We start from the raw sequence: 27,716 nt of genomic DNA on the forward strand, positions 1-27,716 counted from the left end.
TGTTAAATTTGTGCATTTGTAAGGAACTGTTCTGTCGAATCTGTAAGCCCTGCCTGAGATACATACTACCCTTCAACGCCTTTTAAATCAATTAGATTGTATAATAGTTATTATTATTGATGTGCGATTAATTTTAAAAGTGAAGTGCTATAACTATGACGAGAATTAAGCTTTCCGAGTTTGAAACTTTTGTAAATAATAAGAAAATTTAGTTTTCAATTCCAAAATTGATCGGAATTTTGTTATCTATGCAGGCAGTCACCTATATTTTTAATCATTATTAGGTATTTGAAAAGCTTCTTCCCATGATTTGGTAGCACTTTGGAGCTGGGAACACGGACACTCAAACTTAGCTATGATCGCTACTGTTTACTGTTCATCTTCAATAGTATCTATCTGTGGAAAGTTTCGCGGAATCTGGATATATAATAGAGTAAGTTTATGTGGTATTTACCAGTAGCGCGTAGCACTCCCGACTGGACTGGAATTCCTCTCAGGATTAAGACATTCCAAGAAACATATGTTCCTTGTTCGAAATATAGAAGAAAATCAGAAATAAAATAAATAATGGTGCCAGAAGTGGAAAAATTGGAAGAAAGTGCAATAGTGGAGAACGGAAGTGACAGCATAGTAGAACCAATGGAGCATATTGAAGAGAATAAACCCAAGCGTATATACAAAATCCGCTTAGAAGTAGCTGCCCTTTTGGTTTCTTTTGCAATTAACTTATCTAGTAAGTGAATTTCTTTTATAAAAATTAACTTTTTTAATGCTTTTCTTTGATTTGAAACCTTCAGGTGCCGTTTTCCAAAATCAAGTATTGTATCAGTCGTGTATAGTCGTTTTCAAATATAATGACACAGTTTGTAATGATATCGGCACAGGCAAAGTGAACAGTGATCCTCAGGTATTTGTACAGTTTATTCGTGTTTATTTTTTAAATGCTTATTGTAATCTTAACATTAGCTAAATTTTTCAAGCTTGCAAATATTGCAAACTTGAAAGTGTTGTGGGTGAAACGATTTCTAAATCATTATTAAGTGTTAAACTGATAATTTAAGCAACTTAACTATCAAAACTATTACTAAGCTGAAAGAGCACCTGAACAGATATCCTTCATAATTTTTGCTGCGCGGATATCTGCCAGAAAATCTAATTATTTTCTGAATATGATGTTGGCAGCAATTAAATTAATAAAAGCGTCCTTAGCTCCTTCAGAGTAAGAAAGTTTGGTGCAAATCTCATCATCAGTAACAAAGTTATAAGCGATCGAGATTAAATTTCTTTTGTCTAAATTCAACCTTTGGTATCATAGAATGATGATATCATACTAAAGACAACAGTTGGACATACTAAAGATCCATATGCGCTTAAAAGCATTCCTATTACCTGTAAACTGTTGGATAATTACTCTGGACTTGGCTCAATTCTATTAGTAAAATTAATTAACAAAAAAGTATTTCGTCTCTCAAAGTGTCCTATATAAAAAATTACAAAACCGTTCATACCTAAAGTACATAATTTCCAATCTTCTACTTGTTTTATGATTGTTGCAGGGACATGTGTTTGGCATCCTGCTTCAATCATATATATTCGGCATTATTACTGGTCTTGGAAATGGAAATTTGCCTCCACCTTGGCCTTGATAGGACTTTGCGAAAAACTTACACTGCTCCTTGATTTTTCCACCTGGCAATATTCGTGGATACCAATTCATAGTAAAGATAGCAAAACGAACAAATTCGAAAAAAAGATAAGATGCAATGCCAAAATCATCCATTTTAATTTATTTAATCTTATATTTCTCCATTGAGCTGTCTGTGCATTTATTAGGAGAACATTGCCTAAATGTTGTCATTAACTATACTTTTACATTCATATTATTACCTTTTGTATCTTCGATTCAGTAGAACGAATTCCAGTCTCAAATCAATGCTTTTATTCTCTACGTAGATAACATACGAGTATACTATGAACAATAAATCGATTACTTTTCTTTCTCAAATTATGATTAGTCACTATTCAGAGATAATGATTCTCCATCAAATGAATGAATCCATTGGCTTTAAGTTGCATTTTTGGGAACCCCTAAGCTCAACTCACTCTTTCGTTATCGCATTATCACTTTCAAAGTGCTGAGACACTTACGTAGACATGGATTCACTTTCGGGAGTGATGAATCATACAATCGACATTATGTTATTGATTATCAATGAAGGCTTTCCTCATATGTTATCAAACAATTGTCAACAAAATATTTTCAAGTATAAACATTGGATTTTATGTGTAAGAAAGCATTATCAGTTTTTAGATTAAATTAACTCCGTGAAACACGACTACTTATATGGTTTATTGTACTTAAATATGTTATTTTAATTTAAAAAAAATGTTTACTATAAAATAAGCGAAGCCGTAGGTGGTAAGCCATTTAACATCTTAATTGTCTCTTCTTTTCTTGAATTGCAATAATGTTGCAAATAATGCAGATAAACCAATTCTTCTGCTCTCTCTTGGTGACGACAGGCGACAGGCCGACCAAGAAAATGCATATAATGTCGTTAGAAACAAGATGATCGGATTGAGTCACAAGCCTCGGAAAAATAGTAGGGCATCCACCTCAGTCGACGCGGCAGGACGGGTCCCGGTCCTGTCCAGAAATAGGCAAAGACTTGTCACGGCCTGCTGACGACTCCATCATCATTGGCGACCTAAATGGTCATGTGGGGGAAATGGCAGACGGTGATAAGTGCCATTGGGAAAAGGGGTTCGGAGCACGCAATGAGAGTGGCGAGCATATACTCGATTTTGCGGACACTTATGACCTTGTACTTATGAATACATGGTTCATAAAACGATTGTCTCATCTTCCTATATTTTATAGTGGGAACAGTAAAGCGCAAATCGACTATATTCTCATAAAACGCCGACATTTTACCACTGTCACTGATTGCAAAGCCGTTCCCTATGAGACCATCGCACCTCAAAATCGGCCGTTAATTGCAGTCCTACGAATTAAGCCACCGATAAAACAGCGTAAGGAACGGACTGGCCCGCCGCGCATTAAATGGTGGCGATTTCGTGAGAAGAAGGAAGAAATGATCTCACTCACGCGATTACCAACCATTATGAATGTGGAACAATCGTAGAACCAAATGAAAGACACGATCCACAAAGCCGCTTCTGCAACCCTCGGGGTGACCAAGCCAGGTAAGCGGTACATTAACCGAGATACTTGGCTTTGGAATAACGATGCTGAAATAAAGGCCCGTGAAAAGAAACGCCTCTATCACAAATTATTCGACGACAAAACACCGGTCAATTGGCAAATTTATATGAATGCCAACCGGGAAGCAAAGAGAGTGGTCGCTGTCACCCTAGTGAACCATTACAAAAATCGTTATGATAAATGACACTCGGGATGGCGAGAAAAATCTGTATTGACTTGCGAAAACTCCTGTTGCGCTAATGCCAAGAACGGTACTTTGCGAGAATACTTCGAACAGGTTTCGACTGACGAATTTGCTCATCCTCCACTTCCACAATTATTGCCGACATTTGGAGCAGTTCCATCTGTCAGCGTTACTGGTGCTCAGAGCTGGCGGTGAGGAAGACGGGGCGGCAACCCTGTCGGCCAAACCAAAACCAAGTGGCCGAGGAGAACCTTCATAGTGGTGGCACCGGGAGACGCTGTACTCACTTTGGTTTGCCGGCCGTGATGCAGTAGGCGAATGCTCCAAAGGCCTAATCAGGGCGATCAGACCCGAGTCTGCACGGGGACTCATCTGAAGTGGCAAATTGGTCACGAAACCTTACCAGGGGTATACTGGTACCATGGGAACCGGGAAAGCCCCTGGACTCACATACTTCGGGTGAACTCCTGTTATATGTGAGGTTATTTGCGGGTGGCCCCCTAGTGGGAGTTTCATGGTGGTTGTGCTCAAGCGAGAAGAGACCTTCGGGCCTCAGCGTGGTGTTGCGTTTCAACACGGGTGCCGTACTCCTTAGTTCGGTAGAGATTTAGGTAATTCTTGCATCCACCCGTATGAATGCTAAGCCATGCACTTGGTATAGACTGGTACCGTTGTTGCTTGTCTCAGCGGGGCTCTGATTGTGGTCACAAAATCAATCCGTATCTGAAGAGGACTATAGGATTAAGTCTCCACGACAGGTACCTACGTTAAACACTCATGGGCTTAACTGTCAGCGTCACTGGCGCTCAGAGGTAGCGGTGAGGAATACAGCGCGGCAACCCTGTCGGCGTAACAAAGCCAAGTGGCCGAGGAGAACCTCCATAGTGGTGGCACCGGAAGACGCTGTACTCACTTTGGTTTGCCGGCCGTGATGCAGTAGGCGAATGTTTCAAAGGCCTAATCAGGGCGATCAGACCCGAGTCTGCACGGGGACTCATCTGAAGTGGCAAATTGGTCACGAAACCTTACCAGGGGTATACTGGTACCATGCGAACCGGGATGGCTCCTGGACTCTCATACTTCGGGCTTCGGCTCGGTTACAAACTGATAACCCGAAAAATTGGGGTTCTGCGGAAACCCTGTTCACTTAAAGCCGAGCAGATGGATCGCATTGTAAGGGCACTATTCCCTGTATACCCCGTATGAGATGATGACGTTGGCGCGGAGAGCGCAGAGGACTGTCCACTTTTCTCTATAAAAGAGTTGGAACAGGCAGTTCTCCATGAAAAGCAAGAAGACGCCAGGAAACGATGGTACTCCAGCAGAGGTATACAAACTGGTATTCCAACATTGGCCAGACCTACTTCCTTGAACTGACAGTTCCCTTCCTTCTCCCCCCTCCCGTTGGTGAAAGTAAATCCTTGATTTGAAGGCTCCGCAAGGCGGGAGAATTCGAGGACTAGCCCAAAGTAATGTGACAAACGGTTCCAGGCTAGCTCTCTGACTATGGGGAGGTGTTTAGTTGGTAGTCCGACGACGTACCGAACCGGGAGTCCACCACTGTGTGCGTAAATGCATTCACCTACCCTACCCCTAAAAAACACTCTGTGCGTAAACTCATCTACCTACCCTACTCCCAAAAAAAGCACTCCGACTCGAAAGACGGAAAACATCGAGATTTTCTATTGAACAAATTGAAGATGCAAAGACGTCTTAATAAGAAAGGTGAAAATTTAGTGCTGATGACGAGATAAAAAGGAACGAAATCAATTCCATCCGATCACGAAATGTGATTTCGACCGACACCCTGCTTAATGTCGAGGAGCTAGTTCCATCGGCTGTCTTGATTTCGATGCGTAATATATCGGTCAAACATTTCACAGTATCGATCCACTTGAACATGTCACGTTCACCCAAGACTGTAATATCCGCATATGGAATATTTCGGTTAACGGGCACGTACAGTTTTGTGCAATGACACGTGAGGGGCTGAAGTATTCAAAAGGAGTCCCCCCACCACATTCTCGAGTCTGGCTATGGCAGAGCCTTATTGAGAGTCTAAAGAAACTTGCGACAGGCCATTAGTATGAACTGAGTTTGAATAACATAGGAACAAGGATGTCCAGCTGTTGAACTACCTAAAACTGGCTCAACTCAACTGGAAAAACACACTTTAATTTTTTTCAATTTACTTATTATATATTTTGTTTTCCAGTTGAAAGCTATCGAAAACATCGTACAACCATTTTCATCGAAAATATTTATGGCCGAATCTCTAGTCCAAGCAATCATTCCAGCATTTATAGTCCTTTTCATTGGTGCTTGGTCTGACAAATTTGGAAGGAAGCCTGCTCTACTGGGCACAAGTTCAGGTAAGGCTTTTTTAGATATATATAAAAGCGTTGAGGGCTTGTGACCTAAATTACATTCCTTTTCTTTTACAGGATACGTTTGTTTCTTCGTTATAAAAATGATCATTGCTGCAGTTTCACTCAAACAAAATGTTAATCCGTGGATTTACATTGTAGCATCGATTCCTGTGTCTTTATCTGGAGGACTCTGTGCCATATTAAGTGCTATCTATTGTTATGTTGCCGATGTAACAACGTATTATGAACGGCCTTACAAGTATGAGACATGTAAGTCGGAATTATTTACTACCATTAAGGAATCATATCTTTACAGAATGTGCTTGATGAGCGGTGTTATAGCTTTGGGGGAACTTCTAGGACAATTGCTAAGCAGTTACGTGTATAACGCTTCTAATGCATGCGTAGTCTTTGCCGTTTCAGCAGCAGCCCAGATTTTGGCGATTATATACATCGTGTTTGTTATAAATGAAAGCGTCCCGAAAGAGCAGTTATCGTCAGGAGTACATAAGATTGAGATATATGAAATCCAACAGATATAATATTTTAATCAATTTTCAGTCGAAATTACGGGGTTTCTTTGACTGGGGACTTTTGGTTGAAATGTTCAAGACAACTTTGAAAAAGAGACCACATTTCGAAAGAGCCACTATTTGGTGCATTCTTTTACCAGTTACTGCGATAACCTTTGATTCAGGTAGGATAACCTTGACATAAATAAGCTCGTCCTGATTTTAATTGTCCACAAATTTGCATATCTTTTTCAGCTGGCACCGGCAACGTCTTCCTCCTGTTTGTACGTGGCAAATTCGGTTGGACAGTCCAAACCTTCACGACTTTCAATGCAATTCACATTGTTATTGATTTCGTTGGAGCTGTCGCAGGAATTTTTATTCTTCAAAAGGTATATTTCGAATGATGCTTCTTATGTATTACAACTAGTTAACTGAAAATTTAATCTTCAGTTTTTAGGTGCAACACAAACCACTATGACACTTTTGGCCTTCGGATGCTACGTTGTCCAGTCGGCATTTTATGCAGGAGCTGCCGCTCCTTGGTGCTTGTATGTGGGAATGGGCGTATCCTTTCTTCTTGGAATTGCTACACCTATGGGACAATCAATGCTTTCAAACACGGTACCACCTTGTGATATAGGTATTTAGATTACAATGAACTTGAGATTAGCCTCTACTATCAACCATATTCGTATTTTAGGAAAAGTGTTTGCATTGATGACAGGTTTAGGAGCTATTGCGCCCCTGATAGCTTCTCCTCTCTACACCTTGGTATACAACTCAACATTGGCAACATATCCTGGAGCGTACAATCTAATCAGTTTGGGCCTTTATACGCTTTGCTTCTTATCTATTGGGTAATATATAACGTTTTCCTAAAGAAAATTTATATTTCCTTTTTTTTAATTGCAGATTTGTGCATATCGCTGAACTCTACTATCCAAATGTGAATAAAATCAGAAATTAATGTAATAGAACCTTGCATGACCAAATAAAAAATACTCATCATTTCATGTTTTGAGTAATAAGAGTTCACTTTTAAACCCATCCCGTTTCACTGTTCTTTATAGATATTTTCAGGAATTATTGAGAATAAATAATAGATATATTCAATGAAGAATTAATAGGTTTCTTCCCACGTATAAAAGATGATGAGAAGAGAAGATTAGATCCCAAAAACTATCATTCAATCTGCGGACTACCAATTTGCTTCAGATTGACAATGTACAAAAAGAGAAAAAAAATATGGGGCAGTCATTAAAAAAAAGGAAGACAACAAAATAGGGAATGAAGCACCAGTGAATTGAAATACAATTTTAGCAAATAGTAGAAACAGAACAGCGCAGAAGACCCGTAGCCAACACAAATAACCCACTTTCTAATTGGAGGACTTTCTCCTTCAATTTACCGTTTTATGAAGTGTTGGTATCGTGGCCGCTCTGAGAAGCCTAGTTAGCCCAATGAACCGTTTTGATCAGCATGGTCACCTATGAGTTTGTACTCCGTGCAAACTGCCGTAATCCTGTAAGAGATCGGGTTTTCTTGTAAGGCCAGATACTCCTTGACTTAGGTGGTAAATCTTTGCCATCTGAAGTTAGCGGTTTTCAAGTAGTGCGAGTAGATTTTACTGGTCATAGTCACCAGCGGGAGGAAGACTGTGACATCGAGGCATCGTCAAGATAGCAGTGCCACTTTACCAGTCAGTCAACTTTGAGCCTGTTGTCTATGCTATTCAGCGTACGTCTACCCTGGAGCCTGAAGAGAATGTCACTACACGGCCTTTTCGCGGTAGCCACTGGAAACCCTCTTCGGATGGGCCAAGAGCATGTAGGACCGGCCTGGGAGTAGGCTCATCCAACTTACGAGGATTTGCTTGTCTGCTAGTCATGTGTTAAGGGCAAGTGGATAAGGGCGGGGGATGTGCTGAAGCATCAGCCCGGGGATCGTCCTCCCTACACTGGAGTAGATGCTAATAGGACCCAATGGGAGGCTTGGTCTTTAGTATACGAACTCTGAATACCTTGGGCACTTTCAGTTTCAAATAAGAGCCTTACCCGGGTGGAGACTCTTCCCGGACTAGTCGTGGGATCAAGACATGGACTCAATTTAAAAAGAAAAAATAAATAAACCGACGATAGAAGAAGAGGATTGCTAGGCCCAACATCGGAGGACGAGATGCTGGCATCCAGCCAGAAGGCGGTAGCCCTCGAGGACAGCAAACTCGGGGCCAGTCGTAGCACCGCTGTGCTAAAACCAAGAACCTCCCGGAGCGAGGCAGCAGACGGACTAGTGATTCCCAGCCTGGAATCCACTGCCGTCAAGCTGAATGTGACGAGTACCAGACATAGTACTTTTAACCCGAAACTCTCGACATTCTGAGTTCCCTCGAAAGTAAAGACCGACAAGAACGTCGGTCACCGGTTCGGAGGCGAAGGTCCACTGATGTCCTAGTCAAGAGCCAGTATCAGAAGGCTATGCATATTTCCAAGCAAGATTGTGAAGAATAAACAGGTAGGTATTATCGACGAGCAGGAAAAAAACGAATTCGCTAAATACCAAGCGACTTTTGAGGCGGACGAACAGAAGGCGAAGCCCACCACCAAGATCACAAGCGGAGCAGAGTGGGCAAGAACTCGGACACCAAGCAACATCTGAAGAAAAGTACGCAGCAATAGCCAGTCGACGAGACACGAACTGTAAAACCCTTCAGCGACATGGCCAGGAGCCACTTACATGTCGTGCTGGGGGATGGTAATTCCGCTAGCGGCAAACTAGCGCCGGAGGTGTGGACCAGTGTTGAGTCCAGGCTGTCGTAGATGGTCATTGAACATCACCTAGACACCAAAGGCAAACACACGGGATCCATACCCTGCTTTGGTTCCTCTTGCGAGGACCAATTCTCCAGGGACTTTATCGGTTCGTGTGTCGCTAAGATCAGTGAAGGGAGGGCATAAAGCTCAAAGTCATCCCCTACGTCGAGATCCCCAGAAGACCGGTTCCTCGCATCTGGTTGCGGAAGGTCCGCATGGATAAGCTCGTCCAATCCCTGCACCTTCAAAACGACAGGATTTCCATGGACGACTGGGTTGTTATCAAGGAACCCCAGACAAATAGCCAACTTTTTCTACTCCGTATAAACTCAGAGTGCCTGGAGGCACTGGAAAAGGTCGACTATAAAATGCAGTTTGGAGTCAGGAATGCAAAGGTAAAAGTGTTCCGATCTGTGAAACGGACGATAACCTAGATCCAAGCGTCGCCGCCAACGAACGGTTGGAGGGGATGAGGATCGACGGTTCGAAGGCGGCTCACGAACCCATCACGCAAGCAAATCATACTGAGGATAACGCAAATAAATCTGCAACACAAAAAGTGCGCCTCGACTAATCTGCTGGTCTTCCTCCTAGGGGAAGACATCGACATCACACTCATACAGGAGCCTTGGGTCCTGTATTAGTGACCGAACCATCAAAAGGCTCCAAAGCAAATATTTTAATTTATTCCACAGCACAATAGACACTGATCAGGACAGACCTAAAGCATGTGTCCTCGCGAGAAGAGTCTGCACGCTTTTCTGTGTCCGGACCTGAGTTCCAGCGACCTAGTCTTGGTCAAAGAACGTCAGAATACGTGTATATTTTCTTGGCTTACATGGTTCACGGCTCGCGAACATGACTTGTCCCATTTCCCGGTTCCTTGGTGGAATCGCGAACTGCAACAAATCAGGAAATCAATCAGAAGACTTGTGAATCCCGCTTAAAAATGAAGATTGATTGAATTTCCAGAACTCACAGTATGAATATAAGAGGCACGTTAAGTGTTCGAAACGAGACTCCTTTTGAGCATACTATGAGGAACGGCGAAGTTGAATTCTCTTAGAAATCCGGATGGTACTTTCACGAACTCCAAACTGCAATCAGTACAAGCCCTCCTAGAAGTACACCATCCGAGAGGACTAGAAGGGGAGAGTTGCCGGTTGTCGCAACCCATTTGACAAGTTAGTGTTGCAAGAAGAATTGTAACACGTGTGCGCGGTTGTTACTAATGAAAAAGTAAAAGCTGCAATACTGCACTGAAGGGCTTTTGGGGGGGCATCGTAGCTGACACCGTCGTAAATTCAGTTATGAACCTGAGGCTGCCATGGCCTCAGCCGCGACAGGCCTTCTATGCAATGGTGGACGCAGAAATTGCCGACCTACGGAGGGATTGTCATAAGCTTCGCCGTTTGGCAAAACGTTTGCACGCCAACGAGGAGGCATGCGCCATAAAGGCGCAGTATAGATCAGCAAAAAGAAGACTCTGCAGCACCATAAATAAAGGCACAGCTCGCGGTTGGCAGAACCTTGTCAACGAGGTAAATGAATACCTGTGGGGACTTGGCTATAAGCTTGTCATCCGGAAAATGGGTGCTCAGAGGCGGCGGGGAGGAAGACGAGGCGGCAACCCTGTCGGCTGAACCAAAGTCAAGTGGCCGAGGAGAACCTCCATAGTGGTGGCACCGGGAGACGCTGTATCGCATTGGTTTGCCGGCCGTGATGCAGTAGGCGAATGTTCCAAAGGCCTAATTAGGGCCATCAGACCCGAGTTGGCACGGGGACTCATCTGAAGTGGCAATTGGTCACGAAACCTTACCAGGGGTATACTGGTACCATAGGAACCGGGATAGCCCCTGAACTCACATACTTCAGAAGAATTCCTGTTGTATGTGTGTTCGGCTCAGTTGTTTGCGGTTGGCTGTCACGTAAACACCCCCGAGGACTCACTGTCGCTCGGAAGTGGTCAGACTCACGCTGATCAGCAAGGGTAAAGGAGACCCGGAGCTCCAGTCTGCATACCAATCACTACGTATACTTGACATGGTTGGGAAAGTGCTCGAGAACCTCATCAGGAGTAGACTTCCTGAAGCGGTCTGCATTGCCGAGGACTTATCTTCAAAGCAGTTCGGGTTCAGAACAGGGAGATCCACAGTGGATGCTATTATGTAGGTCGTAGATACGATCTATAGAGCCGAGGTACACAGCCGCCGATCTCGACGAATAGTGCTCCTCATAACGCTTGATGTCAGAAATGCCTTAAATTCCGTAAGATGGACAGATATGCTAGACACATTAGAAAATTCATTCCATTCTTGCGGATATTGAGGGATTATCTAAAAGACCGTTCCCTGCTCTATCAGACACTAGAGAGCCAAGGGATGATGGAAATCACGTCGGAAGTAGCACAGAGATTCATCCTAGGGCCGGACCTCTGGAACGTTTCCTACGATAGTCTACTGAGACTCAATATGCGCGAAGAGTCGCGCCTGGTCGGTTATGCAGACGACGTTGCGACACTTGTTGCCGGACGCACTGTTGAACAGGCGCAAAGCAGACTTGGCATATTGATGCTCACAGTTTCAGCCTTGCGCTGGAAAAAATCGAAATAATCATCATGAGCAGAAAGAGATTTCAGACCCTGCGCCCCATATCGATTGGCAAGTTGACTATAAAGTCAAGACCAGCGGTTAAGTACCTTGGTTTAATGCTCAACTCGAAGATGAGCTTCTTCGAGCAAATCAAAGCAGCAGCGGACAGGGCTACAGCTGAAGTCATGGCTTTGAGTCGGCTAATGGCGAATGTTGGGGGCCCTATATCTACTAGGAGACGTCTCCTTATGGGAGCAACGCAGTCGGTTCTGCTCTATGGCGCGGAGGTACAGGCAAAGGCCCTTGACAAGGAGGTGCATAATAAGTGCCTTGCTCAAGTGCAGAGGCACGGTGAGATTGATTACCTCCTTACCCAACTTCTAAGTGGGCATGGAGGTTTGGGGGTTTGGGAAGACGTTATCTCCTGATTGTGTGTTCTGCAATGGAGTGGTGGACGACGGTCAACACACCTTTTTCTCTTGCGAGAGGTGGAACGGCTTTCGTCGGCAGCTTTATGTAGACTCAGTGGAGTTCTCTCCAGGGAACATTGCCAGAGAGATGCTGAAGAGTTCTGGCAGCTGGAATCGTGTTGCGCATTATGTTCGGGCTCTTCTTATTGCGAAGAAGATTGAATTCGACCGGCGGAGGGATTGAATGGTAAGGGGTTCCCTGAACTAACAACTCCCTTTCTCCTCTCGTTGATGAAAGGGATTCCCTGACTTGGAAGCTTCCAAAGCCGGGAGAGCGGGAGGGTTAGCCCGAAGTAATGTGTCAAACGGTTCCAGGCTAGTTCTCTGATAACAGGGAGGTGTGTAGTTGGTAGTCCGACAGCGTACTGTTGCGGGAGTCTAACACTCTGGGAGTAAACGCATTCACCTACCTTACTCCCAAAAAAAAAAAAATAATTGTGGTTGACTCATCGTCTTCTTCGGTACAGCTTTTATCGCAAGATCCGCCGGAATTACTACTCTTTTCTGCCAGAAATATATTTATCATCACAATTCTCGACCCGTTGCTGTATCACCAAGTCAGTTTAAAACAGCTCCTGATACCTCAATTCCCTTTCCTCGTTCAAAGTTAACTACTTTAATTTCGGAAGGCAGAAGTGTATACCTATCACTCTTATAAAATTTATATGTCCTTGCTCATTGTCCTTACTTCGAAATTAGAATGATATTACTCATAATTCTAAAAGTAATTTTCGGACTTTTATTATAATACTTGAATTAGCCCCTGCCAATATGTATGATATTCTGGTTGCTATTTCAATCACTTGTGTACGAAAGCACATGTAAACATTAAACAAGAAATATTTATGAATTTTATAGAGCTTTCAATTTTTCAGCTTTTTAATCTATAAATTGTTTGCCATAAACTTCTCTTAAGGAGAAAACGCCGCCACTAAGATTAGATAACTTACTGCTATCACTTGTAACACTGTATCTCGGAAAATACGTTTAGCATAATCAAAATCAGTGTCGCGATTTCGGTCGATTGATAATGACAGCGAGCTACTATCAATCGGAAATTCCTTGTTTCTTTTCTACACAATTGAATGAGATAAGTCTCTGTATATTATTAGTCGTTCAGGCTGCGGTTTATTTGGGCTCCTTCCAGATATTATATATATCTGGCAGAAGTTTATATAGATTCAGTTAGCGCAATTGCTATTATAATAGTCACACATATGATAGTGAAAGCATGGACTCGAATATGGGAAACTCAGAAGTTGATCAGGGAACTGAAGGAGGTCCTGATACTTCAAAAACTTCCAGATTTCACAGTACATATAAAATACGTTTAGAGTTGGCTGCATTGCTGATTAATTTTGCAATTAATTTATCCGGTCAGTGAGCTGTGTTTGACAAAAATTAGTGTTTAATTAGAAATTCAGAATGGTTTCATTAAAGATATTTTCGTTTGGATGCTTTTAGGTACTGTTTTTCAGAATCAAGTGCTTTTCCAAACGTGTACGGTGGTGTATAATTTTAATTCTACAATTTGCAGAGATATCGGGACAAGCAAAACCAACACAGATCCTCAGGTGCGTATTTGCCATCCATTTATGTCCACTATCTTTTATAAATTCGTTGTGACATATTTCATCCTTTCAAAAGTTTTCTTATATTGAAATTGTTCAAGGAGAAAATTGTGAAATCCATTGTCGTCTATTTATATGACAACATAGTGTACCTATAATATGCAGACATAATTTAAGTATCAACTTTACATTCGACTGATAAGTGAAACGCCTCTGTAGATTATTTTGCAATTGTTTTCAAGGTTACTTTGCTTCGAGTATAGCCATGCGGGGTATCAAATGAGGAGTATTGATAAGTAACAGAACTTACTTTTGACACCACTTTGACGAGCTGCATGGGAGATAAGAAAGTAGTGCCTTAAAGTGAGACGAGGTGAGATTAGGTAGTGAAGATATTGTCGAGTTAACCATTCCATTCGAAAATTAATTGCATCTGGGTGGAAGATTCGTATGTTCAATTCTTCGTCTTCGGAATTGTAGCTAGGCGAGGAATTTATCTTTTGGTCAATAATGTCGTCATCCTATTTTTCGACCCGAGTTCCTCTTCAATGCTAGCGCTACCTGCTCAGTTCGCTCCGTAAAAACGGATCTAGAGCTAATCAGCGGACAGTAGCGGGACAAGGACTCAGCCACATGGTGTCCCAATTTATTATGAACGGACGATGCTGAATTCAGGTCCCAAGGCCGAGGGGATGACTTCGTCTGGATTTGTTGTTTAGAGATAACGCTTTTCAACAAAAATTTAACAACGAATAAGTTGGGGCATGGTTCATTCAGACTCTAGAGGGAAACAGATCCTAGTAATGGTGGTAAAAACAGGGCTCGTGGTTTTAAACACATGAGCTACGCCAAAGTTCCAGCTCCCTGTCTGCAAAGGAAGAACCCCCGAACTTCGCGTCGGAACCAGTGGACAGGTTACGAGTTCTGGAACACTTTTGGGCAAACGACCATCAATACACCGCGTTCAAAGTGTTTGCACTACCTCTCGACGTGCACCAGCCCGGCACTCTCCCTGCGCGCGGTATGCCACAAACGTGAACATTGGTAAATTAGTTGAAGCTTCTAGAACAGGTATAGCCGCGCTGGAGGACACTTGGGGAGGTGAGGACGGCTTTCATGGCAAATCTGCAGAAAGAGTGTCTTTAATTTTGCCGGGGCATCATAATGAGAAGGTACGGATAAGTTAAAAAGAGACTCCACAGCATGATAAATAAAAGCAAGGGTCGCTGCTGGGCACGAGCTAGTCGAGAGGGGGGATGAGGAACTGTTATTAACTGATCATGAAAAAGATCGAGGCTGTGCCCAAGCGCTGCTTAAATAATGCCAAACAGATAGACCTGTTCCGGTTGATGACAACACCGTGGAAACGCCGGAGGTTTCGCACTTTTCACCACCACAAACCTGGAAAAGGCCATTCTCTCCATAAACAAAAGAAGACGTCAAGACCAGTGGGTATCCCAGCAAAAGTACACAAGATGGAACATACTCCTCCGCGTATTCAACGCTTACCTGAAAGGGAAAATTTTCTATGTCGCTAGAAAGAGTTAAAGTTGCGCAAACCGGCTGAGGCAAAGGAAGCCCTGAACTGTCGTCTACATACCGATCGTTCTTTATGCTTGATGCAGACGGGAAAATATTGGAAAAGCTCATGAGGAGTAGACTCGCCGATATGTGCTGCCGATAACTTATACCCAAGGTAATCCAATTCTAGAGCAGACAGATCCCCCGGGATGTTGTTATGGTAGTTGTGAATGCCATTCATCGAGCTGAGGCGCAGAGCCGCTGATGCCGACTTCTCGTAACGCTTGATGTCGGAAATGCCAACTCCGTAGGACTTCGTTTCGTGCGTGACATCACTTTGTTCGAAAGAAAGAGTGAGGAATTTCCTAACCAGGCGGAAACGGATGGACCTCATCCCAAAGACAAGGATAGAGGAAGAGAGGGTACTCAAGAAGTGCTAGATGGCCCTACGGAGAATCGTCCAGTGAACCATCTCCAAGGACATCAAAAATGGCTTATGGGGTAGGAAAACTGCTGGATCTTATTGCACACCAGTGAAACTCCTGGAATCCAGCCAAAGAGGAGCTGAAGAAAGACACATCGCTAGTGCAGCCCCACAAAACACAATGCCCGTAGCCGCGTAGGGGAACAAACAATCAATAATAGGAGGCGAGTGGAAAACAGTGTGGATCTGCCGACAAGAACGCAGTGAGAAAAATTCCACGAGGTTGTAATCAAACGGGCCAAGCATCGTCGAAAAAAGGAGAAAATTCAACAAAAATAACAACCAAAGCTGAATAGCTACGGCAGTGCCTCCATTGTATCAAAGTCGAAGTCGGCTACGAAGACGATATCAGCGCCAAAGAAAAAGAGAAAAGACAAACCACAGTCAGAAGCCATTCTTGTCAAGTTGAACGAATGGAAATCTTTTGCAGAAGTTCTTCGAAAAATTAGAAACAAACATTGAGGTAGATGGAAGGACAGTTCCAATCCGCTGTTTTAAGTGCTGAGCCTGCGGACATACAGCAGGGGCTTGCAAAGGACAAGACAGAAGAACTTTGTGTTACAAGTGTGACGAACCTGGGCACAAAGTCGACAAAATACTGTGTCCTTTGCAAGGGCTGCGATCTGCAGAAAGGAGATATGGCTCATAATCCCGGTTCCGGGCGGTGGCAAGTCAGGGTTACAGAAAGCGAAAAGCCAAGTACCATGATCCATATCCTGCAAGCGAACATGCATCGGAGTGCAACTGCTCACGTCCTGAAGGGGCAGCTGGTGTAAAAAAAACAGCTGACTTATTGCTTTTCGGTACTATTCGACCGATATAGGAATGGTGAGCTCCTATGTCGGTTAGTTAGTTAGTTTAGTTAACTGGGGGGAGCCGCAGCTCCGAGCACTCAGGCCATTGTTAGGCCCATTGTACTATCCCCGTAAGTTGCTCATTCAATGGCTTCCCGCCTACGGTGTTCGCAGGATTTAGTGAATCTTAGAACATTCTCCAGAGGCAGAGAGTGTACAGATTCTTCATTGAAGAAAACCTTGTCTTCGTCTGAGATCTGAGGATGCCGGGCATAAAAAGTGCAGGGCCGTCTCCTCCTTCTCCTCCTCACATTGGCTGCACACAGCCGAAACCACTACCCCAATCTTTTCCATATGGTCAACTCCTACGTCGGTACTATTCGCGTGGTATGCCGACATATCTGGCACTGCTGCCACCTGGCCGAGAAATACGGTTAACTTTCGAGTGCGGGCAAATGGTCGCGGAGATGGCTTCATTTGAAGGAATCTATGTCCGTTTTTCGGAATAGGCTGGCCACATTGGAGGACGAGATAAGAAACATGGAAAGCAGAGTTCTAATCGGAGAAGACTTTAACTCCAGAGCCCTCGAATGGGGCATGTCCCAACTAGATTCTCGATGCACACAGATTTTGGAGATGGCCGCCAAGACAGGGCTTATTGTCTTAAATATAGGTGGGACTCTGACATTTCGACGCCCTGGTTGCGAGGGCACTGTCGCTAATGTGACCTTTGCTACGGAGTCTCTAGTGTCAGAAGTGCAACGATGGAGGATACTTGAACGTGATCACCAGTGCATTTTCTTCGGCTTCTGTTTGAGGTCTGGCAAATATCTACCGGGTTCAACATCCGGAAAATTTTAGTATTTGTCAAAGGGTATTTTGAGGCCTTGGCACTCTATAAGTGCTTGGTGATTTTTGGGTTGATTAGTTCATCAAAGTGGCTCCATAAAAGAAATAATTACTTTTTCAACCCTCAAAATCTGTCTTTTGCAAAAAATATCAGATTCCGAATGTCAGATTTGGAAAGCGCTAATCAAGATATGACTAAACTCAGAGAAAAACATAATTTATTCCTCCCGCGTTACTCACTGCATGCAAGGGGATTCAAAGTTTCTAAAATTTCCACCAAATTTCGAATCAATATGAGTAACTGTTTTTGAGAAAGTGCCTGCGACGGACAGGAAAATAAAGAGACAGACAGACAGGCGGACAGTAAACTGATTTAGTGGGGTTTTGTATCAAACCGAAACCACAAAATCACCTTTTATATCTAAGGTATCAAGCTTATAGTATTCGATTTGTTTTCAAATATATCAAACACAATAAGGTGATTCAACCACTTAAATTCTAGTTATCAGACTTATCAATTTATATCAAGCATAAAATCGGACTTCACTTCTGATTACAAACAAGACTAGTTGTCACTGTGTCGCCGGTATTAAGTACATATGTATAGATTAGTGGGGTGGGTGTATGTGATTGCGAAATTTGCGGGTTATTGGGTGTTGTTTGCCCCCTTATATGCAATTCATAGACTCGTCTCTCTCCGTCCTTGACGCTCCTCCATTAAGTGGATGGCGGACTCAGAACTCTAACTCTCTAACTTCTCAGAATTAAGGTAATATTTCCCTCGTATCCACTGACAGCTTGAAATATAGATATTTTTAAGTAAAGCCAAAATACAGCATCCAAAAGCCGAATCGTATCTTAACTAAATACTGTTTCTTTGGATTCATCTTATCCTTGTATACATAATTTATACTAATTTATTCACATTAATTGAATTGAAAATTGCATCACCTGTTATATATTCGCTTTCGAAAATGCACGAGATGTTAAACTCAGTGATTTCACAACTGGTCGAGGCATTTCCATACATATCAGCTGAACCAGACAAACTACTCTGGACAACCATCATGTCCAAACTTTTCGAACTGCCGTAGATTCGTAAGGCAAATATATACAAATTGATCGATGCCTTCGATGATCTGTCTATTAATGCAGATAGGAAGAGTGCGAAGACCCATCAAGCTCAAGACCTTGATTTTATTAAGGTTTTGTGTAAACACAAAACCTTATTAAAATCGGTTTACTGTCTGTCTGTCTGTCTGTCTGTCTGTCTGTCTGTCTGTCTGTCCGTCACACGCATTTTTCTCGGAGACGGTTATAGCGATTGACACTAAATTTGGTAGAAAGGTGGGAACTGTGAACGCTCACACATACAGTGAATTACATCCTTTTACGTCGAATTTAAGGGGGGGTCCCCATACACGCAAAAGGGGGGTGTAAAATTTTTTTTCATCAAATATAGTCATGTGGGGTATCAAATTAAAGGTCTCGATTAGTACTTTTCAAAGCCGATCTTAGTTTTGACATTCGTTGGAAGGATGGGGAGCACGGGGGGTTGAAAGTGATCACTTCTTTAAGGGGCCATTCTCAGAAACTACCAAACCGAAAAATCTGAAAAAAATTAGGAGGCTGCCACTATATGGTGCCTGGGCTCCGAAATACCTTCCATGCCGATATCTGTTTAAATAAAGTTAATAATAGTATATTACTACAATTTTTTGTAATTGATTAGAAACCCCCCTTAAGGTCATCCTATTACCATGAAATTTTGCAGTGATATAGGCTATAATATAGAGCATGATCTTACCAAGTTTGGTGGAAATCGCACTATTACTAACAAAGTTATAATACCTCAAATTTGTTCCTTCTTTGAAAATTGAAGACTATGAAGCATTCTTTCGAGTGATATTGATACCCGAAAGTGGATACTCTCACATAATATATGGATATATTACGTGCTACGTACTAAGAAATACACAAAACCTTTCGTACCTGAAGCGTCCAGCTTCCGGTTTCCCGACTTGTTTGCAATTATCTTTGGTCTGCTTCTACCGGCCCCTCTTTCCAAATCCAGAGCCATTTGGTTCACGACATCATGAGAGAGCAAACAGATGTGATCACGATAGTCGAGGTGCATAACGCAAGATGTCATGGTCCATTGGCCGGCCAAGGCAACATGAAGAACATCACCGATAACAAGAAGAAATAATATTGCTGTCAAGAGGCAATCCTGGCGGGCTCCGATTTAGACCTCAAATTCCTCCGAGATTTTACCTCGGTGCAGCATGCATCATTTTGCATCACCACATGTCGCTCTGATACTAGCTAGTTTCTCTGGGCTTCCCCTCCTGCGTAGAACACATCTGATATACTCCCTGTTCACGTTGTCGAACGCTTTTTCATAATCAATGAAACATAGATGAACAGAGATTTAAACTCCGTGTACTGTTCCAAAGTGATCTGCAGAGTCTTATGTGGTCAGTGTAGAATTGTCCGAAGCGGAAACCAGCCTGATCTCTGTCGACTAAGCTTTCGAGGTATTCCTTAGCACGTTCCAGGATTATTTTAGTTATTATCTTGTCGGCGGCAGAATGTACGCACATACCCCTCCAGCAGGCGGGTGCCCTTCATAAGACCCAGATAATTTATATATAAGACTATTGCATCTCAATATCGGCGATTGGTTGCTTTCCTGCAGATCAAGCCACCGATGAAACAATGCAAGAAACGCACTAGTCCACCGCGCACTGCGTGGCGTGAGAAAAGAGAAGAAATTACCTCACGCGGTTACCGACCATTACAAATGTCAAAGAGTCGTGGTGTCAAGTTAAAACCCAAACCACAAAACTATGCAGCCTTTGAAGTCATTAAGCCTGGTAAGCGGTTCATCAACTGGAAAGTGAAGAGCTGTGACCTAACACTGCGGGCCAGTGAGTTCTTCAATCAGGTTATGGAGGAAGGTAGAACACCATCTGACTGGTCTGACAGTCTAGCAGAATATTCAAATAACTGTTCGATCCGATTGCTGTCCCGTATTGCGAAAATTTTTGATTGCATTCTTGGCAAATGACAAATTCGACAAATCGTTGAAATAACAATGATCTAAGCCAGGATAGTAAAAAGCTATGGAGTAACAATCCCAACACGCTGCGCGGTTACCCATAGAGAAACAACATGAGAAGCATTGCCCCATTTACATTGCCTTTCTGGATCTAGGGAAAGCGTTTGACCATGTGACACTCGCACCCATCTGGTATGCTCTGTGGCAACTCCTCCAGAAACGTTTGTGCGCTGCGGTAAATTACTCTACGAAGATTCGAAAAATAAAGTTCGAAAAGTGATGGGTTTATCGAAACCGTTCAGTGTCCCTGTCTGTGTTCATCAAGGAAGCGTACTCTCACCACTCCTCTCTATTCTTGTTAAGGATACTGTCACAAGAGCGTCTCATGGCAAAGCTGATCTCAAGCAACTTGTCCATAAGTTTAGTGATCTTCTGAGACTGAATCTAAATAAACAGAACGATTGATCCCACTGAAATAGGCACTATCCCTGCCAGTGACCTGCCCAGAACTGAGCAATTTAAATATTTCGGATCAATGCTATCAGACAATGGTAAATGCCGTATCAACGGGAGTCAGAAATACAAAATTTACCGCTGTGTCGTTCATCCTGTCGTCTTCTATGGTTCTGAGCGTGAGCAAACTATGAAACATAATGAACAGTGCCTCGCGAACGGAGAGGAAAATGTTACGTTGGACCAGGGAAGTCATGCATTGATCGCAGGAAAATTGTGTGAGAGGCATCTTCGACGGTATGCGCATGTCATTCGTATTGATGCAATCTTAATTACCAAAATTGATCTGACCATTAAAGTCTATGGAAAGCGACCAAAAGGCTGGCCGAAACAACGTTGGTTTAATACGTTAAATGGTGATTTGTGAGCGTCTGCACTCCAATTTGATCAGGACGAGAAAAATTGCGCAACCGATAAAGACGAGCGAACCCCGCAATGGTTGAAGGAGAAGGAGGTGTTTTCCCTACTGTTGCAAAGAGTAATCCGCATTCGCATGTTAGGGTGACTAGCCTTCATCTAGAAGAGGTGGAACTTCGCCGAATGTGACATCGTTCGTAGTTGTGGTAAAGTGTTCCTTTCACCTCTTTAGCTGCTGCTCATAGTGGATGAAGAGCCCACCGTTAATATCCCTCACAGGACTCGTAATGTTAGTCCTGGTGTAGCTTCATTTCAATACCGTTCAGCTCTATGGCCTCTCCTCCAGTGACAGTACGGTCTCATGACTTAAATGGATTTTTTCGACTATTCTTCATTTCCGACCCTAGACGGGTCGGAAATGTGTGAGTGGAGATACAAGTAACACCCCTAAGCATCCCTTTGGTTGGCCCCTAAGTGCGCAATTAGATGTGGTCTCCGATGTTAAAATTTATGTCTAGGCTCGCAACTAGCTGTGGGGAAATTTTTTCCACTATAATATGTCATTTCTCCTGTTTGGTAGGTTTAACTTTGTTTTTCTATTTTACAGCTAAAGGCGGTGGAGAATACTGTGCAGTCATTTGCATCGAAAATTTTCATGGCTGAATCCCTAGTTCAGGCGATCATTCCAGCATTCTTGGCTCTATTCATAGGTTCTTGGTCAGATAAATTTGGAAGAAAACCTGTTATGTTAGTGACAGGCTTTGGTAAGTTTAGCAATGTTTTTTTGACTTTTTATAACACACATAGTATTTTTTTTTTTGTAAGTTTAACCCATGACTTGAAGATAAGATGTAAAGGTTCGATTGTATTTTTGCGGAGTATTGGAGTTTTTATTCAGATTTGGATAAAAATTTCGTTGCTTTTTCTGCCACCTCACACTGCTACCATTCACCGAATACCAATTATTAACAAGTTATGGGCCCAGTTTTCAAGGTTTGGTTTTTGCGATTTTAACCATTTAAAAAAGAAAGTCTGCTGGAATCTGCTGCAGGTGAATAACTTCAACCCTCGCTCCTAATATGAGCCTTTGACTGGCGACCTAGTAAGAAGAAATCCTCAAACCCCACTAAGAACAGTGTGAGCGTCAAACGGAACACAGACAGCCCACTGCAAATCGAACTTGGGAAAAATCGGAAAGAGGAAGACGAGTCTAAAAGAGACTTTATCCCGGCAGTCTCCAGGGTCCAAAAAAAGAAAGCAAAGAAAGAAAAGGAAACAATACGCTACGTCGTCAGAAACTCGTCTGTCCAAAAACAAGGGGTATAAACAGAAAATCACTAACAGAAAGGACGAGGAAACGAAGAAGGACTAGACCGTCAGCTCTACTCATTAACCCAACGGAAGGCAAGACATTTGCGGCAGTGTTCACTGAATTCCGCTACAAGATGAAGCCCGAAGACAGTGAAGCATACATACGAAAAACGAAGGACGACAGAGCCCTCGCAGAATTATCCCCGAAGACAACTCGGAAGAGTACGCTCTGCGAAGTGGTCTAGGGCTACTGGGGGAGAAGATTTGCTTTTCTAGTTTAGAGCCTAACTATTTGCTAGAAACCCAATATCTTGACTGCCTCACACAAAAAGTCGAAGTGGAAGAGCCCATAAAGTGTGATTCCCTGAGGTAAACACTACCCGGATAGCAGCTTACCAGGGACCCGACAGGAGGACAGCATGTCATAGATACGGTCAGGTAAGTCGCGAAGACCTGCAACGGTAACGAAAACTGCGTTCTCTGCAAAGATCGTGGCGCGTCTGGTAAAAGCGTTGCATACATTGTTCGAGACGGTTTCCACTCTTCAGGGCGGAACTAGAAAGGGCAAGGATGGGACTATCATGATTCGCATCGTAGAAATTAGCATGCACCGGAGTGCTAATCAGTTAGCAATACCGGAACAAAGACCTGGCTTCATAGCATCTCGACTTATCGGGTACCACTGCCATCTCCTCCACGTGAGGATGAACATCGAGAGATTCGTCGAAGCCCTTGGGACAGAATCGCTCTGGCACTTCGGGGTGGTGGTAGCGTTGTAGTTTCACTCTTGTAATTCAATGTTGAACCTAGCAACGACGTCCTGTGAAGCTTCCATGCCCCGGAGGGGGGATTTACGGAAGGAGTATCATACGTTCCACCGTTTGGCACCACGTTTACACAATCGCCAGAAAGAATGCGCCACAAACATAGAGTACAGATCTGCCAAAAGGGGAGTCCGCAGTAAATAAAAGCAAAGCTGCATAATTCGCACCGACAAAATGGACCGCATTGTATGGGCATTATTCCCCAGAGATCCAGTAAGGGCTATGTCAATAGCGCGAAAAGCTTCCGAAAGCACCGTGAAAAATAAGAAGGCGCCAGGACTTGATGGTATCCCGACGGAAGTTTACAAAACGGTGGTTGTTTGTTTGCGCTTGTTTGAAGGAGGACATTTTTCCTTGTCGCTGGAAGGTGGCAACGCTCGCCGTCTGTGTACCGACCTTAAGGCAGTTTAAATTCAAAGCAGCGAAATCCACGGTGGATGTTATAGAGATCATGGATGCGGTTCATCGAACTGAGGCATACTGCCGCCAAACTCGATGTTTCTTATCAGAGATGCCTTCAATGCAGACGGCGTTGCGGCACTTGTTGTCGGGCGCATTGTTGAACAGGCGCAAAGCACACTGTTTCTGGTTTCAGAACAACTCGGTCAGAAAGAGAATTCCGACCCTGGTTCTCATATCGATCAGCCAGTTGACTATAGAGTCGAAACCAGCGATTAAATATTTTGGTTTAATCCTCGACTCGAAGATGGGCTTCTTCGAGCAAATCAAAGCAGCAACAGACAAGGCTCCAACTGGAGTCTCGGCCTTGAGTCGGTTAATGGCGAATGTTGGGAGTCTTATATCTACTAGGAGACGTCTTTTTATGCGAGCAACGCAGTGCGTTCGGCTCTACGGTGTATGTAGGCACCTTGCCCAAGTGCAGAGACGGGAAGCTTTGCGAATGGCGCCTGCTTATTTCACTGTGTCAGAACTGCTCGTGATGGTTATTACGGGAGTGGTCTCCGTTGCACTACTTGATAAGGAACGTGAAGCTATTTACAATCGCAACGGCGAAGACTTAATAGAGGAGGAAAAGAGGCCAATGAAATGAGCCAAAAGGCCGATAGACTGCGCGTCTCATTGTCAAACCAAAAGCATGAGGAAATTGACTATTTCCTTACCTAACTTTTAAGTGGACATGGAGGTTTTCAGTCATATCTACACAACATTGGGAAGAAACTATTTACGTATTGAGTGTTCTGCAATGGAATACCAGGCGACGGCAAACACACATTTTTTTCTTGTGAAAGTAAACACAGGGAAGCTCTCTCCAGTCAACGTTGTCAGAAAAATGCTGAGGGGCGCTGGCAGATTAAGTCGTGTGGCGCATTACGTTCGGGTTCTTCTTGTTAGGAAGAAAATGGAGCTCGGCCGGCGGATGACCGGTTCGTAAGGGGCTCTTTAAACTAATAACTCCTTTCTCCTAATACCCTCCCGTTGGTCAAAGGAATCCCTTGTTTTGAAGGCTCCCTAAGTCGGAAGAGCAGGAAGGCTAGCCCGAAGTAATGTGACAGACGATTCTATGCTAGCTCTTTGACGATATGGATGTGTTTAGTTGCAGGAGTCCAACACTCTGTGCTTAAATGCATTCACCTACGGGTACCCTACTCCAATAAAAGATATGGACCTGGTTTTTAGTAAGAAAGAGACCCACACTCTGTTCTTCTCCGATTGGGCCACTTCCCGTGGTAGTCGATCTGGAGCTTCCATGGCAACAAAAAAAAAACAGAATAGAATTTCACTACTTAAATTGCCAGTGCATTAATATTTCCATCATTTAATCATTTGATTTGAAGATAAAATTCACTATATATTTTTTTTATTTCAGGCTACATTTGCTTCTTCGTTGTGCAAATGATTATTGCAGGCATTTCACTGGAACAGGATGTGAATCCTTGGCTCTATATCATAGCCTCGATTCCCATTTCTCTGAGTGGAGGATTTTGCTCCTTGTCAAGCGCAATTTATTGCTACGTTGCCGACTTAACCACATTCAATGAAAGGCCCTACAAGTATGTTCCAAAAATGGTTTGTAAGAATAGATGGCCTTATTTCAAGATTTTGACTTGAATATCTTTCTATACATCCATAGAATGTGCCTCATGAGTGGAATCATAGCTTTAGGCAATCTTTTAGGGCAGTTAGCGAGCAGTTATTTATATGATGCTTCTAATGCCAGCGTTGTTTTTGCCGTGGCTGCTGGAGCGCAGATAATTGCGGTGGTATTCATAGTCTTTGTTATAAAAGAAAGCGTCAAAAAAGAGCGATTATCTTCAGAGGTGTGTATATGTATCTATGGAGGTTCCTTGCTTCAATCCTAGTTTTATAGAGGATGTTATCCGTAATAATTTATATTTCACTTTTCAGTCTAAATGCAGAGGATTTTTCGACTGGCAGCTACTGATTGATGTGATGAAAACGACCTTCAAAAAGCGACCTAATTTTGAAAGGTTGACTATTTGGTGTCTGCTGCTACCAGTGACAGCGGTTACCTTTGATACGGGTAAGTGGGATCCTAAAGAGTCTTAGAAATAATTTTATCAATATAAAATATATTTTCTACATTTAGCCGGAATAGGGAACGTTTTCTTTCTATTTGTCCGCGGAAAGTTTGGGTGGAACGTTCAAACCTTTACTACATTTACCGCAATTCGAATTTTTATAGATTTCGTTGGTGCAGTTGCTGGAATTGCTGTGCTTCAATTGGTAGGTTCATTTTCAGAATTTCTCGAAAAGACAGCTTAATAATGCTACTTTTAGTATTTAGGAGTGAAACAGTCAACAATGGCTCTTCTGTCATATGGCAGTTTTGTGATCCTTGCATCATTTTACGCCGCAGCTTCTGCACCCTGGTATCTGTACGTAGGGGCCAGTATAACATTCATGGTCGGCATTGCTACTCCTATGAGTCAATCGTTGCTTTCAAATACTGTTCCACCCAGCGATACAGGTAGGCCTTAAAAATATTTTCGAACCTATTTTATTTTTTGAACGTATTTATTTGATTACAGGAAAGGTGTTCGCTTTAATGACTTCTTTGGGGGCGATTGCACCTCTGATAGCTTCTCCTCTCTATACATCTGTATATAATTCTACACTGGAGACTTATCCAGGAGCATACAATTTAATCAGTGTTGCTCTTTATATACTCTGTTTCTTAGCAACAGGGTAATATGATTTGATATATTAAGAAAATTTCAAATTAACAGATTTCTTCTCTTGCAGATGTGTACATATCGTCCATCTCCGGTATCCTCATGTAAACAAAGTACAAGATTAGTTGATATGTACCTAGCGTTATCATTGAATATTTATAAAAAGTTTCCAAGGACCACCAAAAAATATTGTTTATAATAAACATGCTCGTATTTGAGATCGCATATTTTTCTAGACTTATGCAGAAATCAGAACTACATATATAGATTTAAAAAAGCGCACGAACCCTCTTTTCACTCAATCGGGCCGAGGGGCGACCACCCTAAAGATGGGCTCAAAGCAACATCCAAAGACCCGCATCACAGTGATGATGCGTTTTAATTGTAATTGTCCCTGATTGTCCCAAACACTTCAAGCAGTGACCTCGGTAACTTTCAACTTCAGAGACATAGGTATAGCTGTTAAATAGGAAACAGTACAAATCTAGAGTGGAGAACACTAGGTCGGATTAGGCGGGACTCTTCGGGCTGTCGCACAGGCAGTAAGTAAGACCGTTTTTTGCGTCTCTATGTACAGACGGTACGATTGAGCTGGGAATACCTGGACTCTGTTGCAAAGCTGAATGCTTCCCCATTACTCGTGAGAAGAAATTGGGGACACTAATTTAAATTCCATTATTATTCTCCAGGGATATGAAGACAGTACCCAAGATGGTTGAGAGCGATTCTTTGCTCTTGGATGTTTTCACAATTATGCCGTCAACCGCCAGAGACGGAAGGTCTAGGGGTCGTATGGTTCGGATGAGCCAACACAAAGAATTTATCGCTCGCCCTTATTAATGTGCCACGGATTTGGAACGGAATTCAGCACGGTCTAGATACCGATTCCATGACGAGTTTATAGCCCGTTTAACGGAACTAAGTGATATTCTCAAATAGAACCTTGTCAATTCATACCAACATATAGTGAGTAATAAATCAGTGGCCCTACCAACTAGGCAACAAATTTTCTAAGACACTTCACTTGAGCTCAGTGATCAAAGGAACAACTCAAATATCCCCCCTGTAAGGTACTCCATGAACCTAGTAGTCAGGAGAAGCTTCCTAACTA

At 42.9% G+C, this 27,716-nt stretch overlaps 1 protein-coding gene across 1 annotated transcript; it reads left to right on the plus strand.

Annotated features, from left to right (window-relative positions):
- Positions 1–466: 466 nt before the first annotated feature.
- LOC119659013 lies at positions 467–26,823 on the plus strand. Its single transcript, XM_038066897.1, has 20 exons — positions 467–733; positions 798–907; positions 5,626–5,782; positions 5,855–6,038; positions 6,096–6,282; positions 6,341–6,476; positions 6,547–6,683; positions 6,745–6,934; positions 6,995–7,151; positions 7,207–7,240; positions 13,355–13,541; positions 13,630–13,739; positions 21,923–22,079; positions 25,279–25,462; positions 25,543–25,729; positions 25,818–25,953; positions 26,020–26,156; positions 26,211–26,400; positions 26,462–26,618; positions 26,676–26,823. Exons 1-20 carry the CDS (start codon positions 568–570, stop codon positions 26,728–26,730), a joined length of 2,958 nt encoding a protein of 985 aa, XP_037922825.1. The 5' UTR covers positions 467–567; the 3' UTR covers positions 26,731–26,823.
- Positions 26,824–27,716: the final 893 nt, after the last annotated feature.

The sequence above is a fragment of the Hermetia illucens genome, chromosome 6 (assembly GCF_905115235.1).
Source record: "Hermetia illucens chromosome 6, iHerIll2.2.curated.20191125, whole genome shotgun sequence".
Classification (NCBI taxonomy): domain Eukaryota; kingdom Metazoa; phylum Arthropoda; class Insecta; order Diptera; family Stratiomyidae; genus Hermetia; species Hermetia illucens.